This window comes from Dama dama, chromosome 33 (assembly GCF_033118175.1).
Source record: "Dama dama isolate Ldn47 chromosome 33, ASM3311817v1, whole genome shotgun sequence".
Taxonomy (NCBI): domain Eukaryota; kingdom Metazoa; phylum Chordata; class Mammalia; order Artiodactyla; family Cervidae; genus Dama; species Dama dama.
Genome location: NC_083713.1, coordinates 46,467,592 through 46,493,739, shown reverse-complemented (window position 1 = coordinate 46,493,739; position 26,148 = coordinate 46,467,592). Strand labels below are relative to the sequence as shown.

Genomic DNA, 26,148 nt, shown 5'->3' with positions numbered 1-26,148 from the left:
AGGGAGTAATCTTTGCATTGGACCTTGATAAATATGGTTTCAATAGACTGAGATGGTGGTCAAGGGCACAGGGAATTATGAATCAAAGTACGAGGGATGTCAAAGGAGGTGGGGGCAGCGTCAGGCGGAGGAAATGGCCACACAGGGCTGAAGAAAGTCAGGAGTTGGGCTGTGAAGGCCTGGCGATAAGTTTGTGCTTAACTCTATACGAAATGGGAAACCCACAACAATATTTGAGGGAGAATGACATCATCAAATTTGCATTTTATCTTCCTGTCCTAAATGAGAAAGAAACACAACAGAATTGAACTAAGCTAAGAGAGAAAAGTCAGAGAAAGCAGACCAGGCAGGTGAGGCCCTCAGTTCAGGACATTCGTCCTGGGCCTCTTTGAACCAACCGCAACATACAGCAGCTCTGAGCTTTTGCAGTAAAGACAGAGCTGACAATTCCAAAAATGCTGAGTGGCTAGTTTCAAGGGCCCTTTGCCTCTTAAAACACTTGTTCATATAGCATGTACTTTCCTGTAGCATTATGGGACCTATACTGCAAGTTGAGTTGAAAACTCCCTTCTTTTTGAGAGTGGCACTTGATGTTTTTAGTTTGGGATGACAATTTAGTTATATAAGCATTAAAAATATAGTTTGTACCCCCCCAAAATAAAATGACTTAAGTTGGTGACAAATTAATTTAAATTCTCTCAGTTATATTCTGCAGAAGAGGAATACATGTTAAAACAGGCTGTCAAAGAAAGAATATTTTCCTGGCAAGTAGCACAAAGCTGGGAGAAAGAACTAATACATCAGTGGACAGACTCTTGGATTCACAAAAATCTCCCTAGGCTTAAATCAATAGGCTCATTCTAAGAAGAAGAAATTGCCGAGATATAAATGTAAGTCGCCAAATGGATAAATACAAGATAGAAGAAGTCGAGTTTAAGACGATATAAGTTGTGTTAGGGTTCTGGTCGACCCCAAGTCCCATCTGCACCAGCAGTGACACAGTCGCCAAGGACTCCTAAGGCACAGGGTGAAGAAATGGAGGGCAAATGTCCGGAAGAGGAAATGCAAAGTCAACGGTAATCTAGTCATTCCTCACCTGCAGGACTGTGTTCGGTTCTAAGAGTCACATTCTAGCAGGGATGTCAGGGGAGGAATGTCCAGGAACTTACAACAACTCTGAGAAGAGTACTATTATAATGTTAAACCCACTTTCCAGGTGGAAAACTGAGGGACAGTGGGGATGTTTAGATTAGAAAGAGAACATGGGGTGAGTTGGTGGGGAGGCACACAGTAGCAACCCCATCTCTGTGGGGCGGGCACAGACTATGGTCTTAGAGGATTATGTGGGTCTGCAGAGAGAAACCATTGACCCAATACATGATAAGCATTTTGTAAAGGAACTGCCAGAACAAATGGGTTGATTTTTGAGGCAAGCATCCTGTCACTGAGAACACTTAAGCTAAGGCAGGATAATGGCTTATTGGGTGAGGACTCCTGCCCTAAGAGCAGAGGCTGACCTCTCAGCCTAAACATCTGTGGTAATTAAGAGAGTAGCATTGACACAGATACACTTTTTGTTACCACGTGTAAAAATAGCTAGCTAGTGGGAAGCTGCTGCCTAACACAGGGAGCTCAGCTTGTGCTCTGCAATGACCTAGACAGGTGGGGAGGTGGTGGTGGGAGGGAGGTTCAAGGAGAGGGGATATATGTAAACATATAGCTGATTCACTTTGTGGTACAGCAGAAACTAACACAACGCTATAAAGCAATTATACTTCAATTAAAAAAAATCTGTGGTTCTGATATGGGGCAACTCTATGCTCACAGAAAACAAATAGGAAATGGGCTTGCTAATGTGTATATTGATAGGTCTCCTCTGTCCCTCAGTTATTTGATTGTACTGTGATTTTAATCCTTGACTTAAACCTTATAAAAATTGTAAATTTTGACCCTAAACTATAATTTAGGAAAAATAAAGCATGTGTGGAAAATAGGTTTAGCACAGCTACGTAACATATGTGCTAAGTGCCAAGTCACTTCAGCCATGTCTGACTCTTTGCGAATCTATGGACTGTAGCCCGCCAGGCTCCTCTGTCCATGGGACTCTCCAGGCAAGAATACTGGAGTGGGTTGCCATGCCCTCCCTCCAGGGAATCTTCCTGACCCAGGGATCGAACCTGCATCTCTTATGTCTCCTGATAAGGAAGAGATAAATGTATTTTGGTATATTGCCAATTTCCTAACTTAAATGAATAAAAGAAGAAAGTCTAGTTAATCTTCTGGTTACTGCTTTAATTATCAGTTCTTAAAATTTACACTGCCTAAATGGTAATTTGTGCTACTTCAAGATTGATGCTTAGGATGGTTGTTGAGAAATGCAAGAGTTGGTACTCACATGGAGCAAGAAATGGCATTCTTTACAAATTGGTCATTTAGTATTATATCACCATGGAACAGATTAATTGAAATATGAAACTCCATGCAAATGTCATAGAACTAGCATCTGCTCCCACCTCACTGTAGTTGATTTTGTTCATTCTTGCCAACGTAATTTCTGGTGTGTCTGGCATGATGTGGACCTGGGTCTTGTCTTTGTCCCAGGCTTCTGTGTACAGACGCTAGGAAGGAAAATACAAAATGTCATCAGGAAAATAATTCAGTGTATATTTAATAGAAATTTCAGGGCCACAAGAACTTTAGAAACAAAGATAACAAGAGGTTATGCATTTTATACACATTATTTTATACATATCTTCAAGTAATCAGTTCATAGTAGAACAGATATGTATGAGTGTCTTCTGATACTCAAAATTGTATGTTAACAAAAGGAGATTTAGAATATCTTATGCAGAGATGATTTTCCATAAAAACGTGCCATTTTATCAAAATCATGAAATAACTACTGAAGTAAATGTTAAAATACAAATGGCATAGATATTAGATATGGATAGGTATATATATAGAGAGAGACAGACATATCTTTTGTTGCTCAATTCTCTATTTCTTTCTTTTCTTGATCATGCTTCTTCTCCTTTGGTCCAGCTTTAGGAGTAATGACTCTCTGAATTTTGAAGCCTCACCTTGTTCATATTGATGGCGTTGTTCTTGGCCAACACTTGTTCCAGAGAATCAGTCACACTAGTAAATTTGAATTTGTCTGGAGGCTGGCGATAGATTTTATCACTCAAAATCTCACTCGCCCTCTTGCATTTTTCCACATCTAAAGAGCCAATGGGAACCCAGCCGATGCCTCTTAGCCATTGGAGATCTGACTTGTACAAATTCTGTTAATACAAATAGTAAGTATTTATCTCTGGTTTGGGAAAACATTTTCATCAACAGGACATGAAATAAAGTAAGAACACTTTTGAAAATGTAGTTTGGTGGACAGACAGGGTATCAGACAATATTCCTTTGTGGTCTGGAGGGTTTGACATTGAACACTCACAGGAAAAGAAGAAATGTTTCCCCCCCACTTTCAGGGGCTGGAGAGGTTGGTGCCACTTATCGAACAGATGTTAATTCACTGATTTCCCACCTTTGCACGTCATTATGATCCTCAGTACTCACGTCACTCTGCAGGTCATAGGCCTGCCGAGCATGGATGACGTCGCTCTGGTCGGGCAGGCACGTCCACTGGTGCAGGTAGTTCTTGTAGTCTATGTCACTGACCAAGGTCTGGCACTTCTTGGCCAGCACCACCCCCAGCATGTCCACTGGGCTGCTGAACTTGGTCTTCCACTTCTCAAAGTCCTTCTTGTACTCCCGGTCACTCTGGATCTTGGCTACGTGCATGGACCACATCATCTTTGGATCGTCATGTATGGCTCGGGCACCAATGTGATGGCCAAGCTGCTTACGATAGCCTTCTTTGTACTTGAACTAGAAGAAGAAAATTACTGATGAGTCACCTAGTATAACTTACAGTACAAAGTACAAAGATTACTAGGCTCAGATTTTCCTGTTCATTAAAAATGCTTTCCCCCTGAATATTTCTTGCCTGGAAAACTCCACGGACAATGAGCCTGGCAGACTATAGTCCATGGGGTCACAAGAGTCCAACATGACTTAGTGACTAAACCACCATTCCCGAATATATAATATGTGCATCTGCATCTTATAAACCATAGAAAGAATAAAGCTTATATATATGTACACAAAAAGAAAATAGAAATTAAGACATTCTGCAATTTAGTGATAACTGCTGATGAAAATGACTTTTTGTGGGTGTGTGTGTGCATGTCAGAGAGACAGTATATTAATAAAATTAGAATGGGGTCATATTGTAGATGGGTTTGTGTCTGCTCATTTATTATTTAAGCAGTTCCCTTGTATGTGTCCAACCCTTTGTGACCCCATGGACTATACACCACCAGACTCCTCAGTCCATGAGATTTTCCAGGAAAGAATACTGGAGTAGTCAGCCATTTCCTCCTTCAGGGCATCATCCTATCCCAGAGATCAAACCCATGTCTCCTGTGTCTCCTGCATTGTAGGCAGATTCTTTACTGCTTGAGCCATCAGGCAAGCCCATATATTCCCTACAAACATGAATTTTAATGGCAGCAGGTATTCCACTATATTGTATTATATTATAATACTTTTAATCCTTCTGTGACTGTTGAACTTTTTTTTAAAAAGTATGACAGCTACTTCCCATATTTTGGATATAAAGGGAAAATATGCTTTTGACTTCACAGACAATAGAAATATAAAGATAAACATTTCTATGAAAGTAAGCAAATCCATCTTTTAAAGTAAATAAATATCCAAAGCCAGTCACAGGATGCAGAGATAAACATAGGATTCACGTGAATGGTTGGACTATAAACAGAATAATGTGTTCCATTCCTTCAGAATCTCGTAGGTTTACTGGTTCACAGTAAATGCCTGGGTTAAGAAGGGGTCCTATGATGAGTTCAACTGCATATATGTCATATTGTTTGTTGCTGACGTGTAGTCGCTAAGTCATGTCCGACTCTTTGCAATGCCATGGACTGCAGCCCGCCAGGTTCCTCTGTCCATGGGATTTCCCAGGCAAGAATACTGGAGGGGGTTACCATGTCTTCTCTGGGGGAATCTTCCTGACCCAGGGATCAAACCTGAGTCTCCTGCCTTGGCAGGCAAATTCTTTACCACTGAGCCACCAGAGAAGCTCTCTACAACATGTGGCAAGGTCAAAAGGCTGTCTGAGCTATAGTAAAGCAGCCAATGCTTTTGTTCAGCAGGGAATGGACATTATTTTGAAATGCATGTTACTATGGATTCAACCATAGCTAGAAGTTAGCCTTTATGTTGACAGCTTCATTACCATTACTTTAAACCATTTACTTACAAGACACCATTAGCTAAAACCTTAACCTCACACCTTACTTGCTCTGCTACATATGCTTGCGAGAAACCACAGCTGAGCAAAGAACTCTGCAGGTGCACTTACTTCACTTGCAATGTCTCTGGAGGCCTTGGCTGCCCTGATGGGAATGGCATCTATCCGCATATCATAGCCTTTTCTCTTGGCTTCATCTAGGCCAAGTTTATAGAGTTTCTGAAAAAAGACATAAATCTTTGTAAGTCTGATCTATAAAAGTACAGTGTAAGAAAAAATAATGATCACGCAGCATGAACACATTGCTTACCTCACTGTAATTTATTTGGTTTTGTTTAGCTAGCAACACTTCAGGAGTGTCTGGCATAATGTGGACAGTGGTTTTATCTTTATCCCAAGCTTCTGTATAGAGGCGCTGGAATAAACAAAAACAGGTGTGACTAGCTCAGGTCAGTAATGAATCTAGTTCTTAATGAGAGTAGCGAGTCTCTTCTGTGAGTCAGTACTTGTGACACCTTTGGGTCTAGATGTCACGTCAATAAGAAGCGCAATACTTACTTTAAAACCACTTTGAAAGTGAAAGTGTTAGGTGCTCAGTTGTGATCAACTCTTTGTGAATCCATGGACTGTGGCCTGCCAGGCTCCTCTGTCCATGAAATTTTCCAGGCAAGAATACTGGAGTGGGTTGCCATTCCCTTCTCCAGGGGATCTTCCCAACTCAGGGACTGAACCCGGGTCTCCTGCATTGTAGGCAGATTCTCTACCATCTGAGCTACCAGGGAAACCCACTTAAAAACCACTTTAAGGCCAAGCAAAAGAACTGAATGTAATTTTTCTTTTATAGAAACAGACCAGATTTCAGGGTTCACACACACATACAAAAATTAACATCCACCTCAAGTTAAAGGAAGGACTTACATGGTTCATGGTAATAGCATTGTTTTTTGCCAAAACCATTGGGATAGAGTCCATAAGGCTGGAAAACTTAAATTTATCTGGGTGCTGACGGTAAACGTGGTCACTCAAAATCTGGCTAGCTCTCTTGTTCTTCTCATCCTCAAGAGAGCCACTAGGTAACCAGCCAATGCCTCTGAGCCACTGAAGGTCAGACTTGTACAAATTCTGAAATTTTAAGTGATAGGCCATTAAACAGAAGTATAATGATAGTCCCCTAAAGACATAAAATTTTGTTTTATATTACATTATAAAATACTACATTATACATTTCAATGCTTGAATTCCCTGGGAAATTTTTAAATTTTGGTATTTCTTGGGAATCTACAAAATATTCACATTTGAAACAGATTTTGAAAGACATTTTTAAACATAAGAACACAGAGAACGTCGAAATTCGACTAGATCAATAATCTGAAGGTTTCTACCAAAGCAATGGGTGCTTCGCTGGTGTTTTCCTTTGTGAAATTAATGATGCTCCAGTATTTGTGTGACTGGATAGAATGTGGACGTTAGTCCAGGGAAGTAGAATTCAGATGCGGAGGGAACTTTGACACTTAGGAAAGCAGACATGGTTTTTATTGGCCAATAAAGAATCTTAGACTCACGTCACTCTGCAGGTCATAGGCCTGCCGAGCATGGATGACGTCGCTCTGGTCGGGCAGGCACGTCCACTGGTGCAGGTAGTTCTTGTAGTCTATGTCACTGACCAAGGTCTGGCACTTCTTGGCCAGCACCACCCCCAGCATGTCCACTGGGCTGCTGAACTTGGTCTTCCACTTCTCAAAGTCCTTCTTGTACTCCCGGTCACTCTGGATCTTGGCCACGTGCATGGACCACATCATCTTGGGGTCATCCTTAATATTTCTGGCTCCAATGTGGTGGCCAAGTTGCTTGCGAAAACCTTCCTTGTACTTGTACTAAAGGAGAAAAAAAACATGTCTTAGAGTCTTTTGAAGATTAACTTATGTTATTCTTTGTGGTGAATTACAAAGCACATTAACTCCAAATATTTTCATAAGGCTAGAGAGCCACAGATTTTTTTTTTTTGATAGGAAAGATTAAAGACTTAATCCAGCTACAGATTCCATACATAATAAATACATCCTTGAGTTTATCCTTGTCCCATGCTGCATCCCTGGGATCATTTCACTATTGTTAATTTGTTACTTGGAAGACTCTGTTCAATTTAAAATTAAACTGAGACTTCTTTGAAGTGAAAATTGCAATCTAATCAGTACCAAGAAAGGATAAAGTCTTACTTCGCTGGCAATTTCCCGGGACGCTTTAGCTGCTTTGATTGGTATGGCATCAACGGGAAGATCGTAACCTTTTCTCTTCAACTCCTCATAACCCATTCGGTAGAATTTCTGTTAAGAGATGAAAATCACTTTGAAAAAAACTGTTTCCCATCAACAACTGCAGCATAATGAATCAAATGTGCTAAATATTTTAAGAGTTCATAAGAATAGCTTCTGAGCTCTAGAATACTCAAATATAACTAGAAACTGTGCCCATTGTTTGCTGATGATCCTGTTTTAAACTCTAAAGCTCTTCAATTACCTAAACCAACAAAGTTAAATGTTAGCTCTTCCCAAATATTTATGAGAATTAGACAAATAAATTGGGAGGTAAATGAAATGAAATATCATCAAGGTGCTGTTTTCCAATTAACTTTGACTGTTTCAATAGAAGTTTTTGTTAAAAAAGAGCAATGTCTTTGCCATCTAACACGAGAGTCTGTTTTACCATATAGGGCTGTCCAAAAGTAGGGTCCACATTTTTAGGCAAGAAACAAAGCCCTTTGTAATTTTTACATGTAAGATTTTTTTTGAGGAAAGTTTAAATATCAAATTTTAAAAGTTTAAGTGAAATAATTTCTTTCTTCAGATTTGTTACATAATTAAATAACTGAGAATATAATTTAATGCACTTCATTCAGAAACCAGATTGTTTAAAGTACCTATTGACTTTGGACTTGTTTTTCTATTTTAGTCCTTTGTGGTATTACTTCAGTACATTATTTAAGGTCCTCATATTAGAATTTGTTGTTAAAGTATTAATTTTTACATCTATAAAACTTCAGGAGGGTATACTATGACAATAAAAATAAAAATGAAATTATCCTACATAAGTTTTTTATGCTCATCTAAATTTTATTGGAATTTCCTGTGTGTCAGGCACTATAGTGGCTAAGCACTATAGATCCAATATAATATGATTTGTCTCTGCCCCCACGAAGTTTCTGTCCACACAGGGTAGAGCTATACAGACCATTACAATATGACAACGTGCATAATAATGAACCACAAGGAACAGAGAGCTCATCCTTCCAACTCCATCCAACAGAGTTATTGGGATCCATCCACTTACTGGGATGTTCAAGCTAAAAGCCATTAAATGAGGACTCTAAGTCATATGAAGTTTGTTAATTAAAATGATTCAAGTATTCAAAATAGCCTCCAGATAAATTCACTGCCTCAGAAGCAATCAAAAGGAGCTATCGGAAAATACATGTTTCATTTGGAAACTTACATCACTTGTGTTGATTAAGTTTGCTTTAGCCAGAATAATGTCAGGTGTATCTGGCATGATGTGAACTTGAGTCTTGTCCTTGTCCCAAGCTTCTCTGTAAAGTATCTAAAATGAGAAAAAAGGGTTTTTCAGTGGTGTTCTTAGCTTAGTTAGTGACATAGTTAATGTCAAATAGTGTTACTAATTCATCTAAATTAAGCATTATAGTAGCATAAGCAGAAAATAGGTATAGCATTTCTTGACTTATGAGACACAGTTGACCATCAAAAAACAATTATGGATTACCTTTTCAAAGTTGCAACTAACCCTGCCTGTAAGAAATCAGCCCAAGTAGTTAAAGCCTTTACCAACATCATCAAACAGAGCAGCAGTTCTCCACCTTTTGGGATTATAATAGTCTCCCCCAGGATTTAATTAGGAGACAGCCTTTATCTTCTGGCTTCCCGGGGGCTCAGTGGTAAAGAATCCGCCTGCCAATGCAGGAGATGCAGGTTCAATCCCTGAGTTGGGAAGATCCTCTGGAGTAGGAAATGGCAACCCACTCCAGTATTCTTGCCTGGAGAATCTCAAGGACAGGGGAGCCTGGTGGGTTACAGTTTAGGGGGTTGCAAAGGAATCAGACACAGTTGGGCATGCATGCATCTTATCTTTTGGAAAAACGACACATTCGGGGTATGTCTAGATTTTAGGGAGTCTCATTTCCTATGTGGTTTATCATACAGTTATACCTCATAACTGTTTGAGGGGATTAGGATTCCCCCAAAGGATTTTGTATGAGACTCAAAGTTTCTTGTATGTCCCAGGGTCATTCTCTTTTTTCAACAGAAAACAAAAGGACCCAAACAAAAATCTCATTGATTTATTATAACCACGGGGTAAAAGTCTGATGAAAAATAGTGTGCTTACATTGTCAGAGAGTCTTCCCACAAGTTACTTATCAATTACAAAGGATAAAATAGTAACTAGACAGTAGAGAAACCTCTCAATACCATTTCACCCAAGCGATCAAAGCTAAAATGACCAGTAATAGGATAGATTGATATCATGTGCTTCCTCCCATGCTGTGCAGAGGAGGATGCAACATGTGCTATCCTGCCAAAAATACAGAACCTGAGTCTAATCATGAGGAAACAGTAGATAAACCCAAATTTACAGAGATTCTGTAGAACAGTTGGCCTGTGCGCTTGATGAATATGAAGGACTTGTAAGGCAAAGAAGTGAGAAATTATTTCAGATTAAAACAGACTAAAGACATGACAAATAAATTCAATGTGTGGTCTTGGGTTGGATCCTGAATCAAAAAACATTTTTCATTTTCTGTAAAGGACTCTTGTGGTAAAATTGAGTAAATTATGTACACTAGTGTTATTTTAACACTACTTTTCTGATTTTGATCATTGCACTATGGCTATGTAAGAGAATGTTCTTATTTTCAGGAAACACACTGGAGTATTTAGGGATAGAGCAGTATCAGGAAACCACACACACACACACACACACACACACACACACACACACACACACGTAGGAAAGAAAGAGAGGGGGCAGGGGGAAAGAAAAAGGCAAATGTGACAAATGCTAATTGGTGAATATGGGTGAAGATATACATATGTATATGCATATACATGCACATATAAATTATGTGTACTAAGTTCAACTTTTCTGCATGCTGAAATTATTTCAATATAAAAAACTTTAAAGTCTCATTGGTTCCTTGGACTTGTCAATTTCCCTTTGAGGCATGCTGTGTGGGGTGTGAGGGGCTGGCACTTTTCTCCTTCCTGACATGCTTACTCTGGTCCTTGTAACCCAAGGACCTCAGGACTACAACAAAGCAAGGCTTCTGAATTTCCTTATACCTTTATCCTAGACCTGGACTAACCTTTATGATTGAGAAAGATCAGAATTTCTCAGCCTCAGAACTATTGGTGGTGTTTACTGGAGGGTTGTTTGTTGTGGGTGGGCTGTCCAGACTTCCATCCACTAGATTCCAGTAGCATGCCTCCCTCAAGTTATGACAAGTTATGAGTGTTGCCAAATGTCCCCTGTGGGTTGAAACTGCCCCTAGCTGAGATCCACTGAGTACGACTATTTCAATGCCCTGTGTCACTTTCACCTCACAGAAAACAGAAAATGTTAATAATGTTTGTTTACACTGAGGTAGATGAACTGGTCTACTCAAAAGGAGAGACAGCAGGCTCCAGGACCCCAGGGGCCCTTTCCTGAGGCCTAAGGAGATCAGTCTCCTGTAACAGGGGCACACTGTAGAGAGGTCTATCCTGAGACTTTGATGTTGATAGGTTTCATGATGCAGGGTTTTTCTATTGGCCACCATATTAGTTCAGAACTTTATACACAGCCCCGTTTCATGGAGAAACAAGAAACTTTTCTAAAGGGGGAAATAATTTGTAGAAAGTTGTTGCTTTATTAGTCACCTGATGGATTCAAATTGCCATCATAAAAACAAAAAAATGGGAACATGAACATTTCTAATAAAACTCACAGGTCAGCAATTACTATAAATTTTGGATATCAAAACTGCAAGAAGTCTATGAGGGGCTGATTGGGCAGAGAGGAGCCACAGTTTATCAAATGCTTCTGTTGTGTTGTTGTTGTTTAGTTGCTAAGTTGTATCCGACTCTTTCGTGACCCCATGGACTGTAGCCCGCCAGGCTCCTCTGTCCATGAATTCTCCAGGCAAGAACACTGGAGGGGGTTGCCATTTCCATCTCCACGGGATCCTTCCAACCCAGAGATCGAACCTGCGTCTCCTGCACTGGCAGACAATTCTTTACCACTGAGTCATCCTGCGAAACTATCAAAATGCTTACTATATGCTAATTAAGGGCTTACATATATTCTATAAAAACATATATGTAAAATATATAAAATGTTATATATATTTAGATCTTTCTAAGACCCAAAGAGTTATTATAAATCTATTTAAATGTTCTTAGCTCCAAAATCTTAGTGCACATAATTCAATGCTTTGTAATTTTCAGGGTTATGCTTCTAACTGAGGAAGGTAGAGTAATCTTTCCCTTCCTTGCATAATTACTCTACACATCTTTCATTTATTTTATTCAATAAATACTTACTAGTATGAGCACCTAGTATCATACCAGACACTGGAATCAGTGCTGGAGAAGGAAATAAGAAGGAAATGGAAGATATATATATTTATTTATATTTGTACTTATATAATCTATTGTGATTCAGCTAAGTGAACTGTATTATAATCACTTGAAAGAAAATATATTCTTTATGACATTTCCCCTGTGCCTGTGTAAGGTACTCAGAATCTCTCCTTCTAATACACTGTACATCTGGGTCTTCAACACACACAAGTTTCAAATAAAGAAATATGTTCAATAGTTTTCTTGTTATGCTTTGGGTAAATAAGCAAGCAAGCTTTGGGTGACAAAAATTGATACTAACTCATTTTTACAAGATCCACTGTAGGGTAACTGATAATTCAAATGAAATAACAAAATAAAAAATTGATGCTGTGTGATGCAATGCTGTTGTTATGCTACTAATTTATTAAGCAAATACTGTTGAGCACCTACTGGGTATCAGGCAGTATAGTTTCTTTTATCTCCGAAAAGGTACTCACATCACTCCTATTTTTGGCATTTGTCTTTGCCAGAACTATGTCCATGGCGTCAGGAATGCTGGTGAACTTGTTTGTATCCGGAGGCTGGCGATATTTCTTCTCACTGATGATTTCTGAAGCCCGTTTGTTCTTTTCTGCCTCCAAAGAACCCAAGGGACTCCATCCTATGCCTTTCAGCCACTCAAGGTCAGACTTATACAAATTCTGTGAAAATACAAGCCATGTCATCAAAATTCCATCCTCATCCGGACCCTTGACTCAAACAATTCTATGCATTTCAAAAAAAGGTATGTTTTAGATATTCAATAATAATTTGTCTATTATTCTGTCTCTTTATGATTAAATGATCACTCATATGAGATATGAAGTACTATACATATAAACTATGAGATTTAGTAGAAACTGACCTCACTCTGTAGTTCATAAGCCTTTTTAGCTTGGATCACGTCAGTCTGATCAGGCAGACACGTCCACCCGTGCAGGTAGTTTTTGTAGTCCACATCACTGACCAAGGCCTGACATTTTTTGGCCAACACCACCCCCAACATGTCCACTGGGCTGCTGAACTTGGTTTTCCACTTCTCAAAGTCCTTCTTGTATTCTCTTTCACTCTGCATTTTGGCTACATTCATGGACAACACAAGCTTTGGATCATCTTGCAGACTCCGGAATCCAATATGGTGGCCGATTTGCTTGCGGTAGCCTTGTTTATATTTAAACTGAAATCAGAGGAAACAGTTCTCTTATTAACACAAACACAAGTTAAACTCTGTTTTCTTTGTTTGCGCATTTCCAAAACTGCAATGAGAATTTCATTTAACTTACTAAGAAATGTGAAAACTGGTTGATTCATGCTCATATATGGCAGAAACCAATACAATATTGTAAAGCAATTATACTCCAATTAAAAATAAACAAATGTAAATTTATTTATTTATTTATTTTTTTAAAAAGAGGAAAGAAAAAAAAAATGTGAAAGCTTAAGTAGAGGCTTCTAAAAAGACATAATGTAGCTGAGTATCAGGGCAGGTTATGATGAGAAATTAAATTCAACTAGAGGCAGAAATATATGTTGGAATGTGGTAGACATTATGTATGCTGACTCTAGGGTAGCATTTGATAATGCTTATAGGAATAATGGGAAAAGTATGGCTAAGTGGCAAAAAAAAATGGGAAGATTCTGGACTTGATGAGCAGGCCTAATAGTGTAGATTAATTTATTAAGCTGCAGGGTTTTTTAGTGGTTTGCCATATAATTGTGTCATATAAACTTGTCTTGTTCAGGATCTATTCCTCTGTTGCTCATAAAAACTGGCAAATATGTTAGAATAGAAACAAAATTCCACAAGATCTCAACATACTGCCAAGATAGGTCCAAATGAAATACTTAAATGTAAGAAAGTAATAGTGAAATCCAATATTTAGATTCAATTGGGAAAAACTGCATTATTGTTGGTGACAATGACAAGAATAATAGTAATAATTGGATAATAGCATTTACTTGATGCCAGATGCTGAACACACGTTACACTTTACAGAAGTACGTTCTACTCTCTCTTGTTACCCAGCTTCATGGTTATGTCTTATTAAAAATGCTCAGGAATTTACATGGACCATCAGCTCAATGTGTGCAATATGACAAAATTGCTTTTTAAAAAGTATATTTCTGTAAGAGATTCTGTAGGAGTATAGATAAAGGCAAATCAGAAGTTCATTTGCTCAGCCTGACCTGAAACAGTAACGCAACACCAAGTTTTAAGATACTCTGTTTTGAGAAGGGTTTTGAAAATATAGAATACATCACAAGTGGAATGATTTAAGGACTTACAAAGCTAAAAACCAAAGGAGAATAAGAAACTTGAAATGTTTTAAGGGATATCAGGTGAAAAGGGAAATATGCTGCTCTGTGGTGTTCTAGAACACACATCTAAGGCTGACCAGTAACATGTTTAAGTTTGAAATAAGGAAATATGTAATGGCAATTAGAAATGATCCAGCAAAGAAACAAATTGCCCTGAAAGACACAAAAATTCTTATATTTGTAAGTATTCAGAGACCTATTAGAATGGAGAGAAGACCTATAAGAAAGGAGAGAATGATGTTGAGTGGAAGATTAGATTAAATAAACATTGTTATCTTCTAACTGTAAATTCTGTGATTCTGACTTATTAAGTATTGATAAAAATAGCTCTAATCTCTTTAAGTGGCATAGATACAAGAACCATTTGAAACTGAGAGGAGATAAAATCTCTACAATGGTGGGAAATTCATTTAAAGGTAATTCAATTTTAGGGTAAGATTTCAAAAATTTCTAACAGACTTACATGAAAATAAATGTTGTTTCTTAGGAAAGTGTTGACGCAATGTCTTAATTTCCTAAACTATCTTTACCTCATAGGGAATTCTAACATTAAATGAAAATGAGTTTACTTTCTGAGGACCATTCAGACATCACTATTGCTTTAGGTTCGTCATCGCATCGATTCATTTTAATGAGGTATTGACCTGCAAGCCACAGAGTGGGTAATAACACATCATCTAATTAATTTCCCAACACTTCTGAAGTGCCACAGATTAACTGAATTAGAGAGAAATTTCCCTTATAGCCTTAGAATTTATTGTCAGATTGTGTTTAGACATGGTTTCTCTCCAAATCAAATCCTTGTTTTGCTTTGATTTAAAGATTTTGATTAAGAGGCTGTGACAAAATTCTGGTAATTTATTCTCTATAACAGAAATTCTCCAAATTTTGGGGGTTAACAAAATGATATGTTTGAGTTTGTGGAATCTCTAAGTTGAATATTTATAAAAATTTAATTGACCAATAGGAACTGTATCCAGTTTTTTCACCAAATTTACTACCCTTTCCAATCATAATTAGAAGTTGCCTTGGCAGTTCCCTGGCAGTCCAGTGGTTAGGACCTGGTGCTATCATTGCTGTGGCCGGGGTTCAATCCCTGGTGGGAGAACTGAGAGTCCACAGGCTGCATGCAGCCAGGAAAAAAAAAAGAAAGTTGCCTTGAAGAGCGAATATCCTTGTTTTATGAACTTTCAACCAGATATTCAGGGGAAAGTTAAGTCCGCTGTATGTTAAACCTAAATTCCTGCCACTTCCTGTATTTTCTACACCCTGAGCCAATTTATTATAATTATGTAAAAGCAAGGATGGCCTAAATAAAAAGAAATGACAGTGAATTTTAAACATGTGCAAAGAAAAATCTATTAACATCAGGTTGTTGAGGTTATGTATTGTCTGGCACTTTGAGTTTGTCTAAAATAGACAAATATAAGACAGGAAAATTATTTGCAGGCAAGCAGGAAAACAAAGTTTTTGGTTCTTTTGTAACGTGTAGAAGCAACACGACTTAGTGTAATGTGTCTTATAGGTTCTCTGGCTCAGTCTCTACTCAGGAAGCCCCTTTTTTGATATTCAATTAGTGAGAAAGAAGAGTGGATTGGGGTAAGTGAAGAGGATAGGAGAAGATGAAGGAAATTGCATCACATTTTGAAAGGTGAGGACTATCTGTAAAAAATCATTACCAGCACACTAAAGTACTAGATTCAGACATCAATATATCCTCATAGAAGTAAAAAAAAAAAACTTACATCACTAGCGATGTCTCTGGAAGCTTTGGCTGCCTGCACAGAAATTGCATCAACTGGGAGATCATAGCCTTTTTTCAAAGCTTCTTCCCATCCAAGTTTATAGAGTTTCTGAAAATTAAAGAAAATATTTACCATTATTCACTGTATATTAAAACCACAAAGGATTATTGAACAGAAGTTTACCTAAAGAGTAGACATCAGATTCTAACATCATCTATCTTATCTCTAAAAATATGGATAAAAAAGAATATAAGCTGTTTAACAGAGCAATGACTTAACATTAAGTGATCTGGCTTCAACTTTTCTTTTTTTTGCCTCTGAGACTCACTCCCCACTACCTTGGTATTAATAGTATAGTTGAGTATGGCTTTTTCCATTCAGACACAATGTGTTCATATCAGGTATATTAGGTAGATTTCCTCTACAGTTAAGTACAGTCTAGGCCTACTAATTTGAATATAGATATTAAAGTAATTGATTAAAAAAAGGTCAGGTAACAAAATTTTAATTATCTAAATGATAAAAGTCATAGAAAATGAAATGCCTTTTGTAAGGTGCAAAAAATAAGTTAATTTTTTTGACTCAAATTCATTGAATGGATGCACATACGTTCAACTGGACAATAATAAAAGGAGCTGAAGGTCATTCAGTGTTTACTGTGTGCCGGGCACTGTGATGAGAGCTGTGCATGGAATTCCTCATTTGGTCCTCACAGCAATTCAATGTCATAGGCACTTTAAAGTTACCAATTTTAGGAAGGAACAAACTAAGGCTTAAACCCAATATTACACAACTCATAAATGGGAAAGTCAAAGCTCATACCCAGGTCTGTTTGGTGCATTTTTCTTTCAATAACTTGAGATTTATTGATTTTCTACACTGTGCCAAACATAATTAGTACTGAGATAAACAAAAGAGGCACAGTACCTACCTGCATGGAATATATAATCACAGCCGTTCACTTGCTTCTAACCACCATAAATTGCAATATCCCTCTATTAACGACTTTGAGTCATTCATTTCCATAGCTTCAGCATTTACATCAATTATATACCATGACATCATTTAATATGTTTAATCATTATTTTACCTGACTGTACATTGTTTGATTTTGCTTGGCTTGTAAAATATCTGGTGTATCTGGCATCACGTGAATCTTCGTTTTATCTTTGTTCCAATCAACAGTGTATAAGTACTAGAAAGTTAAAAAAAAAATGCATTTAAAATTGGAATAACTTTTTAGGTCAAACAAATTTTAAAAAATAACATAACATTTGAGTGCACTCAATTTGAATTAGGTTAAATTAATTTAGTAACTAAAGTAATATATAATTCAGGAAAGACACCAAAAATAAAATCAGACTTAAAAAATAATTTAAAAGAAAGAGTTATTTCTAACTCAATTAGAAGGGCAAGGGAAATAAAAATAAGAGGTAGGGAGCAGAAAAAAATGGTGAAGGGGAGTGCTCTGGTACTGTTTGCCACTGCATAGAAGTGATGAGTCCAAATTAAAATTTCCCAAACAAGAAGCAGAGGCTGCGAGCCCTGCCTGGCTGGGAGTTGTGGGGAAGGTTGGCTATTCAGTTTACCTTGTTCATGGTGTGGGCATTCTGTTTAGCAAGGACCATGTCCATGGAGTCATTCAGCTTTGTAAACTGGAAGTTGCTAGGATGCTGGCGGTATTTCTGGTCACTGGCATATTCAGTTGCTTTCTTGGCCTTCTCCACTTCTAGGGAACCAGCTGGACTCCAGCCAAGCCCTTTGTACCATTCATTGTAGTCCTGCTTATATTCATTCTATAAAGAGAGGAAGCACATTCTACTTTATCAATTCAGACACAAGAATGTGGCATAGGAGCCTGTCATCTCCCCTCTCATGCTAGGAACGCAAACATCACCCAGAAAGATGACTTACATCACTCTGTATGCGATTCATATTCTTCGACAGCTGGATGTTCATGGCATCAGGGAGGAGAATATACTTGTGAATCAGGTGCTTGTAGTTGGTGTTGGTGATATTGGCTTGGGCATCCTTGGCGGCCGTGACGCTGAGCATGTCGGCAGGGGTGTGGTAGCTGGTCTTGGTCTTCTCATAGTTTTTCTTGTACTCCCGCTCAGATTGCATTTTGGCCACTTGCATGGAATGAACTAATTTGGGATCATCCTCAAGACTGCGGAAACCAACCATCTTCCCCCTCTCCTTTTCATAATTTTGTTTGTATTTATACTGTGAAGAAATTTTGAATATTTATTCAGAGCAATTCCCTTGACCAGATATCATTCTAGCGTCAATGTTCTGTATTTCATAAAAAATGATACTTGTATAGAATTCTGCAGTTCAGAGAATACGTTTTTCACATTTATTTATGTAACCTGATACAACTATACATTGTGAGGTAGATGGCAAAGTTATTCTTACTGCCCCCATTTTATAGATGAGTAAACTGAGACCCAGAGGGATGAGTGACTTGCTAAGGTCCCTAAGGATTAGAACCTTGATCTTGTGACGATACACGACACTGATTTCTGCTCTTATGCTGTTGTTAAAAGGGACCTGTAGTAGGTAATAAGAGTACAGCAAATAAGAAAAAAAAAAAAAAAGCAGACTGCTCCAAGCAGTTTAATGTTGCCCCAAGGAATCATCCAGCCGGTCTTACACTGATGAGAACAGGCTCAGTTATGAGACACACAGTATACTTTCAGGGTGGCTTTATATTTGTGGAGTTCTTTTCCAGATTCTCCATACTGGTGTAATGGGGAAGAAATTTTGCTATTTATCACCAACTTCCCTCTATAATGGGGAGATCCTGATACATGGAAAGCTTCATATTCCACCCGTCTCTCATGGGTTCAGGTGTGCAAGTTAGGGCTTATGATCTGGGAGAGCCAAATGACTCCAGAACAATAGAGGGAGGAGAATATGGAGTTCCTGGGATGAAGCTGGAGTGGGGTAGGGATGGAGAGGAAGAAAAGATGAAGAGCAGAGAAGGTGGAGGAAAGAGAAAGTATGCCTGGGGGATGGCTAAGGAAAGAGTGCTCTGAATGCACTCTTCCCACTTCCCCCAAATCATTAATGTTCACTGTGAGTGGATTTCTTATTGAAACAAACAAACGAAAGAAGTGAATCTCATTGAGATGATGTGTTATGGCAATGGTAAGGAGGCACACCAGCTCTCTGGGATGGGGGGAAGCCCCAATTTATAATATTTGCCAATTTCTCTGGTGTAAAGACTCCCATCACAGCTGTTATCAAGCTGTCAATAGTTGAACAACGGGTTTGCAAAATTCATAATTATTTAATAATCAGCTATCATGAGAACAAAAGATCAGCACCCCCAGCACAGCCCTTTCTGAGACATCCTGCTAGGAAGACAGTCTACGAGGCAGTAGGCAAGGACAACACAAGTCTTCATTAAGAAGACTTAGTGAATGGCTTTGGATTTCTACAGGCTACGGTCTTGGTGAGGGAGACCAAAGTAAATTCATCCAGATCTCATGAGTCAGGGAGCTGACATCTAAGTTGTCATAATGTGACTGGCATTCTATTTTTTTTGAAATATCCAAGAAAATACGAAAGCAAGGTTAAGACACGTTCATAGAACATAATGGGGCTACTGTTGGCAGGCATGCTTTTTTTTTCCTCATGTTTTACTCATTCAGTGTTTCTAGAACTCAGCCCTTATTATTTTGGTAGGATAGAAACCCCCAGTCACGTGACTGCTTTCCTTTAGACTTACATCACTTGCGATCTCTCTTGAGGCCTTGGCAGCTTTGATAGGAATTGCATCAGTTCTGAGATCATAGCCTTTCTTTTTAGCCTCTTCGAAAGAAAGTTTGTAGAGTTTCTGGAAAGAGAGGCAAAGGAAACAGTTTTCTTCTAAATAGGAAAATCTGAATTTATTTTCAAAGACTAAACTGGCACTGAAGTTAGAAATGTGAAAGTCCAGTATAATCTTATTGACGCATTTTGTCAAATAAGAGTCAAGAGAAGAAAGCAAAATAGCTGTGTTCTTTCATCAAAATACTTTCACTGCTTTGCAATGGACATTTTTATGTGTATAATTGTATGGATTCCACAATCCAAAAGAAGTCAATTATCCCAAATCCCTACGTAATTCAAACAAACAAAAGAAAAAACACCTGGTAGGATTTGAGGGTTTCCAAGCAACTGGTTAAGATGAGAAAGGAAGTGAAATAAAACCCCTATGCAGTTTCTAACAGTACATGTTGCACATTCCTTATGGGGCTTGACCTAAATTCTTCAAAATGTTCTTCCCTCTCCATTTAACTTTTCCCAATACTCCCTGTTTAGAAACATTTCAAAAGCTTGGTAGCAGGACTCTAAGAAAGTCCTGGGATTCACTCTTTATCTCTTATCCTGGGCTCTAAGCCATTCTCTTTAATTCTCCTAGTTTGATAAAAAGTACCTACCCCTAGAACAAAATCCAACTCCCTTTTTTGAATTCCTAACTGCTGGGTCCAAGTTCCATCAATAGGCCTATTCCTATTCTTATCAAAGCAAGATGAGAAAGAGAAAGATGCTCATTTGTGGATTCCCACTCATTTTCAAAACATTCCCTCTCAAAATTGAAACATTAATCTGTTATTTTGTTTTTACTAGTTCAAATGGAAAGAAAGATGACAGCAGGGGGAATCTTACTTACATCACTCATATTAATTGCATTTGCCTTTGCCAGAATAATCTGGGGGATATCAGGCATGATGTGGACTTTGGTCTTGTCGGCCTCCCAGTCTTTTTTGTAGAGGTACTGGAAAGTTAAAAAAAAAAAAAAAAGAAAGAAAGAAAGAAAAAGAAATCAATGGAAGTTAATAATTAAAATTTTTAAAGTCATTTAGTACATACACATTGAAAGTGAAAGTGACAGTCGCTCAGTCGTGTCTGACTCTTTGTGACCCCATAGACTATATGGTCCCTGGAATTCTCCAGGCCAGAATACTGGATGGGTAGCCTTTCCCTTCTCCAGGGGACCTTCCCAGCCCAGGGACCAAACCCAGGGGCCATACCCAGGGACCAAACCAACCCAGGGACCCACATTGCATGTGGATTCTTTATCAGCTGAGCCACAAGGGAAGCCCAAGAATACTGGAGTGGGTAGCCTATCCCTTCTCCAGAGGATCTTCCCGACCCAGGAATCAAACCAGGGTCTCCTACATAGCAGGCAGATTCTTTACCAACTGAGCTATCAGGGAAGACCCATACATACTTATTATTTTACACAAATATCAATAATTTATGTGGTTTTGTTAGCTCACTCTTATATTTTTAAAGTTTAAAAGAAAAATGTGCTCAAACAAGATAGTGGAGAGGATGTAAAATGGAAAGTAAAATGTCCTGTCTTCCTATTTTACAGCCTGGATATAGCATTTCCATCTTAGAATTTTCTAGGCATATTAAAATCCACATATAGTCCTTTTGAAATATAAATGAAATCATATATATTATTCTACATCTTGCTTTTTTACTTAATATTATAGGCTAGACATCTTTTAGCCTTCTTAAAATAATTAACTTCACTCATTTAAAGAGCTGCGTGGTATTCCATGAAGAGGTGTCACCTAATTGATTTAACCAGTTCTCCATTGATAGACATTTAATTTGTTGTTTTCATTTTCTTCTACAGTAAGCAATGATGCCATAATCTTTGTGGTGATTTGGAGATGCACCACCCAGATACCCATTCAAAGAAGGACTTGGTGCCCCAACTGTTTGCAGACAGCTTCCAAATTGTCACCTGCTTCAGGGTTTTGCTGCCTCACTCAAGAGTACATCTCCCCAGTGGCCACATACAGGGATCTTCAGAGTCAAGGTATGAAGTCCTGGCCATTTTACCCAGCACAGGACACTCCTGACAGGCTGTGTCCACTCAAGAGCCCTGGCACTGACCTAGGCTTTGTAAGGCCAGCATCCCAGTTGGACCCCTCTTGCCAGGTCTGCCTCCCACAGGTACTGATCCCCGAAAAATGTCCTGTACTCCAAATTCCACCTCAGCATATCCTTTTGGAGACCCTAACCTGCAACAAATACTAACATATATTTGTACATATGTGTATCTTTGCACTTACGTGAGGCCTTCTGAAGGGCATTGGGTGGATGAATTTTAATTAACACTAGCAAAAAGTAGTTTACATTAACTTTCTTTGCAATACTGTATATCACACAGGTTTTTAATTTCTGGAAATCTTGTAGGCGAAAAATGCTATCTCTTTGTTTTAGCCAGGTTTGATTTAAAAAATAAAAACAAATCTTCTAGAGTCTTCTTCTAGATCAGGGGTTGATAAATGTCAAGAGTCAGATAGTAAATAATGTTAGGTTTTGCAAGTCACAGAATCTCTGCTATTAACTACTCAATTCTGCTATTACAGTGCAAAAGTGACCACAGACAATATGCAAATGAAGAGCTGTGGCTGTGTTACAATGAAACTTTACTTAAGAAAGCAGTAATTTTCTGATCTCTTCAAGACAAACACAACCCATCAGAACTATGCAGTGATGAAAATGTTCTGTGTCAGCCAACACAACTCCTAGCCACACAGGGCTATCAATCACTTGAAATGTAACTAATGTAAATGAAGAACTGAATTATTATTATTTAATTTTAACTGACTTAGATTTGTCATCACATGTGGCTAGTGACTATAGTATTAGGCATTGCAATTCTAGTGGAAAGAGCAATGCTTATTCCTCAGAGTCCTGGCTCTAGTCTAGACCAGGTGATTCACCTGCTGTGTGTCTCTAAGGGAGGTGCCTTGCCTCTCTGGGCCACACTTTCCTCAACCCTGCAATAAAGGGATTCAACCTGATGATCACCAAGATACTTCTCAGTGCTAGCACTTGGTATTTCTATGATTCTCATCTTGGCATCAGTAGTGTAAAATGATAATCATTAACACTGGAAAAATGAAAAAGTGTTTAAAAAATAAATGTATGTTTATGATAGTTTATAATTCTATATCTTAAAAGGGACACTGAGATTTGTGCCTTGTGTTGACAAGTCCCTTTCAAAGAGGCTGATCTTCTTGACAAATTTCTATCTCAGAAGATTCCAGAGGATTTACTCGGAAACTTAGCATAATACAGCTCTTTCTACATCACTTTCTGCAACTGTATCATGTTAGGTCCAAATTATTTTTCCCCTTTTTGGTTAATCAATGGCATTTCTAGTTGTGATCTGCACAATATAACCAATGCTGCTGTAATTATTCTGTTATCTGCAACTTGAAAACATGTGTCCAAGGAAAAAGGGTAAAAACAAAACAGGGTGATGTGCTTGTTTGCTTGTTGGTCATGAAATCAACTAATCGCTAATAATGGCAAACTACAGTGAGAATTTTCTAAAGACTGGACTCATTATGGATCCAAGGAACTAGTGGTGGAGAGCAATTGCTCTCAGGATTGGCCAGAGAAGTTTCTGGCTCAGAAATGCTGCTACAACCATGTAATCTAGGAGTTTTCTTTTATTCCAGCAAAGAGTAAGCAAGCAAGGGTGGGCTGCAACACATAGCTGTTATAAGCCCTACAATCTACTGATTCAGCATTATGAACTTCTACTCAATTTCACCTTAAACAAATAGGACTCACTTTCAAGATTTGCATTAAAAAAGTCTATACTTATGTCTACTGGCTAGGGTGGTTCATTAAACATTTGAAGAGGGCACTTTATTAGGACTAATTTCTATCTTTTTCTTTAACTATAAGACCCTTTTTTAGAGGAAACATTAACTATGATGCTCTAAAACTATTATCAAAACCTGTAGATTAAATGTAAGATATTCCTGGCTTATTTCTGATTCCTGTTAAACACTACATTATTGAAAGACTTACTTCATTCATAATTTTTGCATTATTCTTGGCCAAAACCATGTTCATCGAGTCCATCAAGGTGGAATACTTCAAAGTGTCTGGATGCTGGCGGTACTTCTTTTCACTGATAATCTCCATGGCTTTCTTGTTTTTCTCAGCCTCCAGGGAGCCCAGAGGGAGCCATCCAATGCCTTTCATGAAGTCAGCATAGTCAGCTTTGTACTGATTCTGCAAAAGAGGAAGAGTTTGAGGATGAGAAGAAATCACAGCTTCTTAGAATCATGAGCAGGTATTTAATATTCCACAGGTTCCCCTTCAGTTTTCAACCAATAGTATATTCAACTTCAACTACTTATATCCCTAAATTTCTTTTTCACATTTCTTTGCATGAGAAATTTAAAACAAGCAGGAGTATCTTTGTGATTTCTCTCAATACCTTCATAAAGAAAAAAATGCCAAGAAGTACCAAATAGATCAATCTACCATGTGACTACTATCTCCAGAAAAGTGACCATGCTGGACTAACTCTTACAAAACCCTCCAAGTCCCCTTGGCTAATAGATGACTCAGGGGACCCCATTTCTATCTTTAGCTATAAGCCTTTGAGCAGCCACCACAGTTACAACTCCTTCAGGTATGCCAGAAAACCTCATCAGTACTTTGTGCAAATTTCATTGCTTCCCTCCTCTGTTCTGACATTTCCCTCTATAACTGTACCATAGTTGCTTTCACTCAGATACTTATGTACCCCTCCAACTATAGCTCAGCTCCTACATTTCTAAAAAAAAATATAGGCTCGGTGTGGCCTGCCTTTGGTTCATAATTTAAATTCACTTCTCCCAGCCACCAAAGGGCCTCTGTAGGTGAATTCTTGGTTTTCCACCCTTTGTACCTTCCTCACATTTATTTTAATAGCTGTTTCAGCATCATCTCCTATTTCATAAGTAAGTAAGATAGGCAATTACAAGGTCAGAATTGAAAGCTGTTTGGGAACGAGGGGCAATAGCTCTCAAGTTATCTGACTTTTTGCTTCATCTCTTATTCCTTAATCAGGAACCATAAAAGGTATGGAAGCTGTAAAAACTGCCAACTCTCTCAGCTATATGTATTTCCTTCAACAAATTCTTTCTGAAACCAAATTCATTTGCTGTTCCTGAATCTAACATCCAGCAATGCTCACAACAATAATAGATCAGATTCATTCCTTTGTGTTTAAAAAAATTCAGTCTAAGGTAAAACATGAAATATGTTATTGGGAAATTACATATGAATTTCTTTTTGGATTTTCAAAATGTCATGACTTAGAATCTTTCATGATTTGCTTATCATGTCAAAGTAAATGCTCTGCAAACATGGCTGTCACGTACATCACTTTGAATCTGCATCATGTTTTTGGCCAGTTCCAAGCTCATGGCATCAGGAAGCATGTTGTAGGTATGGATCACGTTCCTGTAGTTGGCATTGGTGGCCACCTCCTGAGACTTCTTGGCGGCCACCACACTAAGCATGTCCACCGGGGTGTGGAAGGATGTCTTGGACTTCTCATATGCCTTCTTGTACTCCCGGTCCGACTGCATCTTGGCCACCTGCATGAAGTGTACCAACTTGGGGTCGTCCTCAAGGCTCCGGAAGCCAATCTGTTTGCCTTTGGCTTGTTCGTAGGCTTGCTTGTACTTGTACTGTGGATGGAAAAGGCACATGGACATGAGACAGTGAAGAAAAGAGAACAAAATATAATTCACTAGATGCCATTAGCTTACTCATGGGTTTAGGGCTACTCTAGAAAAGGAAGATTTGCTGGGGATGGCACAGGGAGCAAACTACATTACTTCAAATTTCTTGCCAGAATTGAGACCATGACGGAAAGAATCATCTCAGAGTTAATCAAAGAGAGGTGCAAATAAGTTGCTTTAGGGAGAGTTAGAAAGAGGCTTTTCCCACTCAGCCGGGTAACCAATGGAAAAGGCCGCAGCGCACCATTTCTCTACATTCAGGAAAGAGCCTGGTAATGAATCTTCTGGGTAAAATGTATAGCTCATATCCCGATGTTTGCTTAGAATTGCCCACTAACAATTTAATTATTTTGGGGTTTCCCAAGTGGCACTAATGGTAAAGAACCTGCCTGCCAATGCAGGAGATATAAGAGAAGCGGGTTCGATCCCTGGGTCAGGAAGATCCCCTGGAGGAGGGCACCGCAACCCACTCCAGTATTCTTGCCTGGAGAATCCCATGAACAGAGGAGCCTGGAGGGCCACAGTCCATGGGGGTCTCGAAGAGTTGGACAGAACGG

General features: G+C 38.5%; 1 protein-coding gene across 1 annotated transcript in view; it reads right to left on the bottom strand.

Annotated features, from left to right (window-relative positions):
- The window catches only part of NEB (nebulin), a 216,959-nt gene that overhangs the window by 130,469 nt on the left and 60,342 nt on the right, over nt 1-26,148 (bottom strand). Inside the window, exons 43-61 of the mRNA XM_061135714.1 lie at nt 25,226-25,537; nt 23,880-24,086; nt 20,701-20,805; nt 19,774-19,881; nt 17,952-18,263; nt 17,627-17,833; nt 17,128-17,232; nt 16,038-16,145; nt 12,839-13,150; nt 12,432-12,635; nt 8,816-8,920; nt 7,543-7,650; nt 6,889-7,200; nt 6,245-6,448; nt 5,637-5,741; nt 5,438-5,545; nt 3,571-3,882; nt 3,081-3,284; nt 2,514-2,618 (exon numbers count right to left, since the gene is read on the bottom strand). Coding sequence (XP_060991697.1) covers nt 2,514-2,618; nt 3,081-3,284; nt 3,571-3,882; nt 5,438-5,545; nt 5,637-5,741; nt 6,245-6,448; nt 6,889-7,200; nt 7,543-7,650; nt 8,816-8,920; nt 12,432-12,635; nt 12,839-13,150; nt 16,038-16,145; nt 17,128-17,232; nt 17,627-17,833; nt 17,952-18,263; nt 19,774-19,881; nt 20,701-20,805; nt 23,880-24,086; nt 25,226-25,537 — 3,543 coding nt within the window. The remainder of the gene's footprint in view (nt 1-2,513; nt 2,619-3,080; nt 3,285-3,570; nt 3,883-5,437; nt 5,546-5,636; nt 5,742-6,244; nt 6,449-6,888; nt 7,201-7,542; nt 7,651-8,815; nt 8,921-12,431; nt 12,636-12,838; nt 13,151-16,037; nt 16,146-17,127; nt 17,233-17,626; nt 17,834-17,951; nt 18,264-19,773; nt 19,882-20,700; nt 20,806-23,879; nt 24,087-25,225; nt 25,538-26,148) is intronic.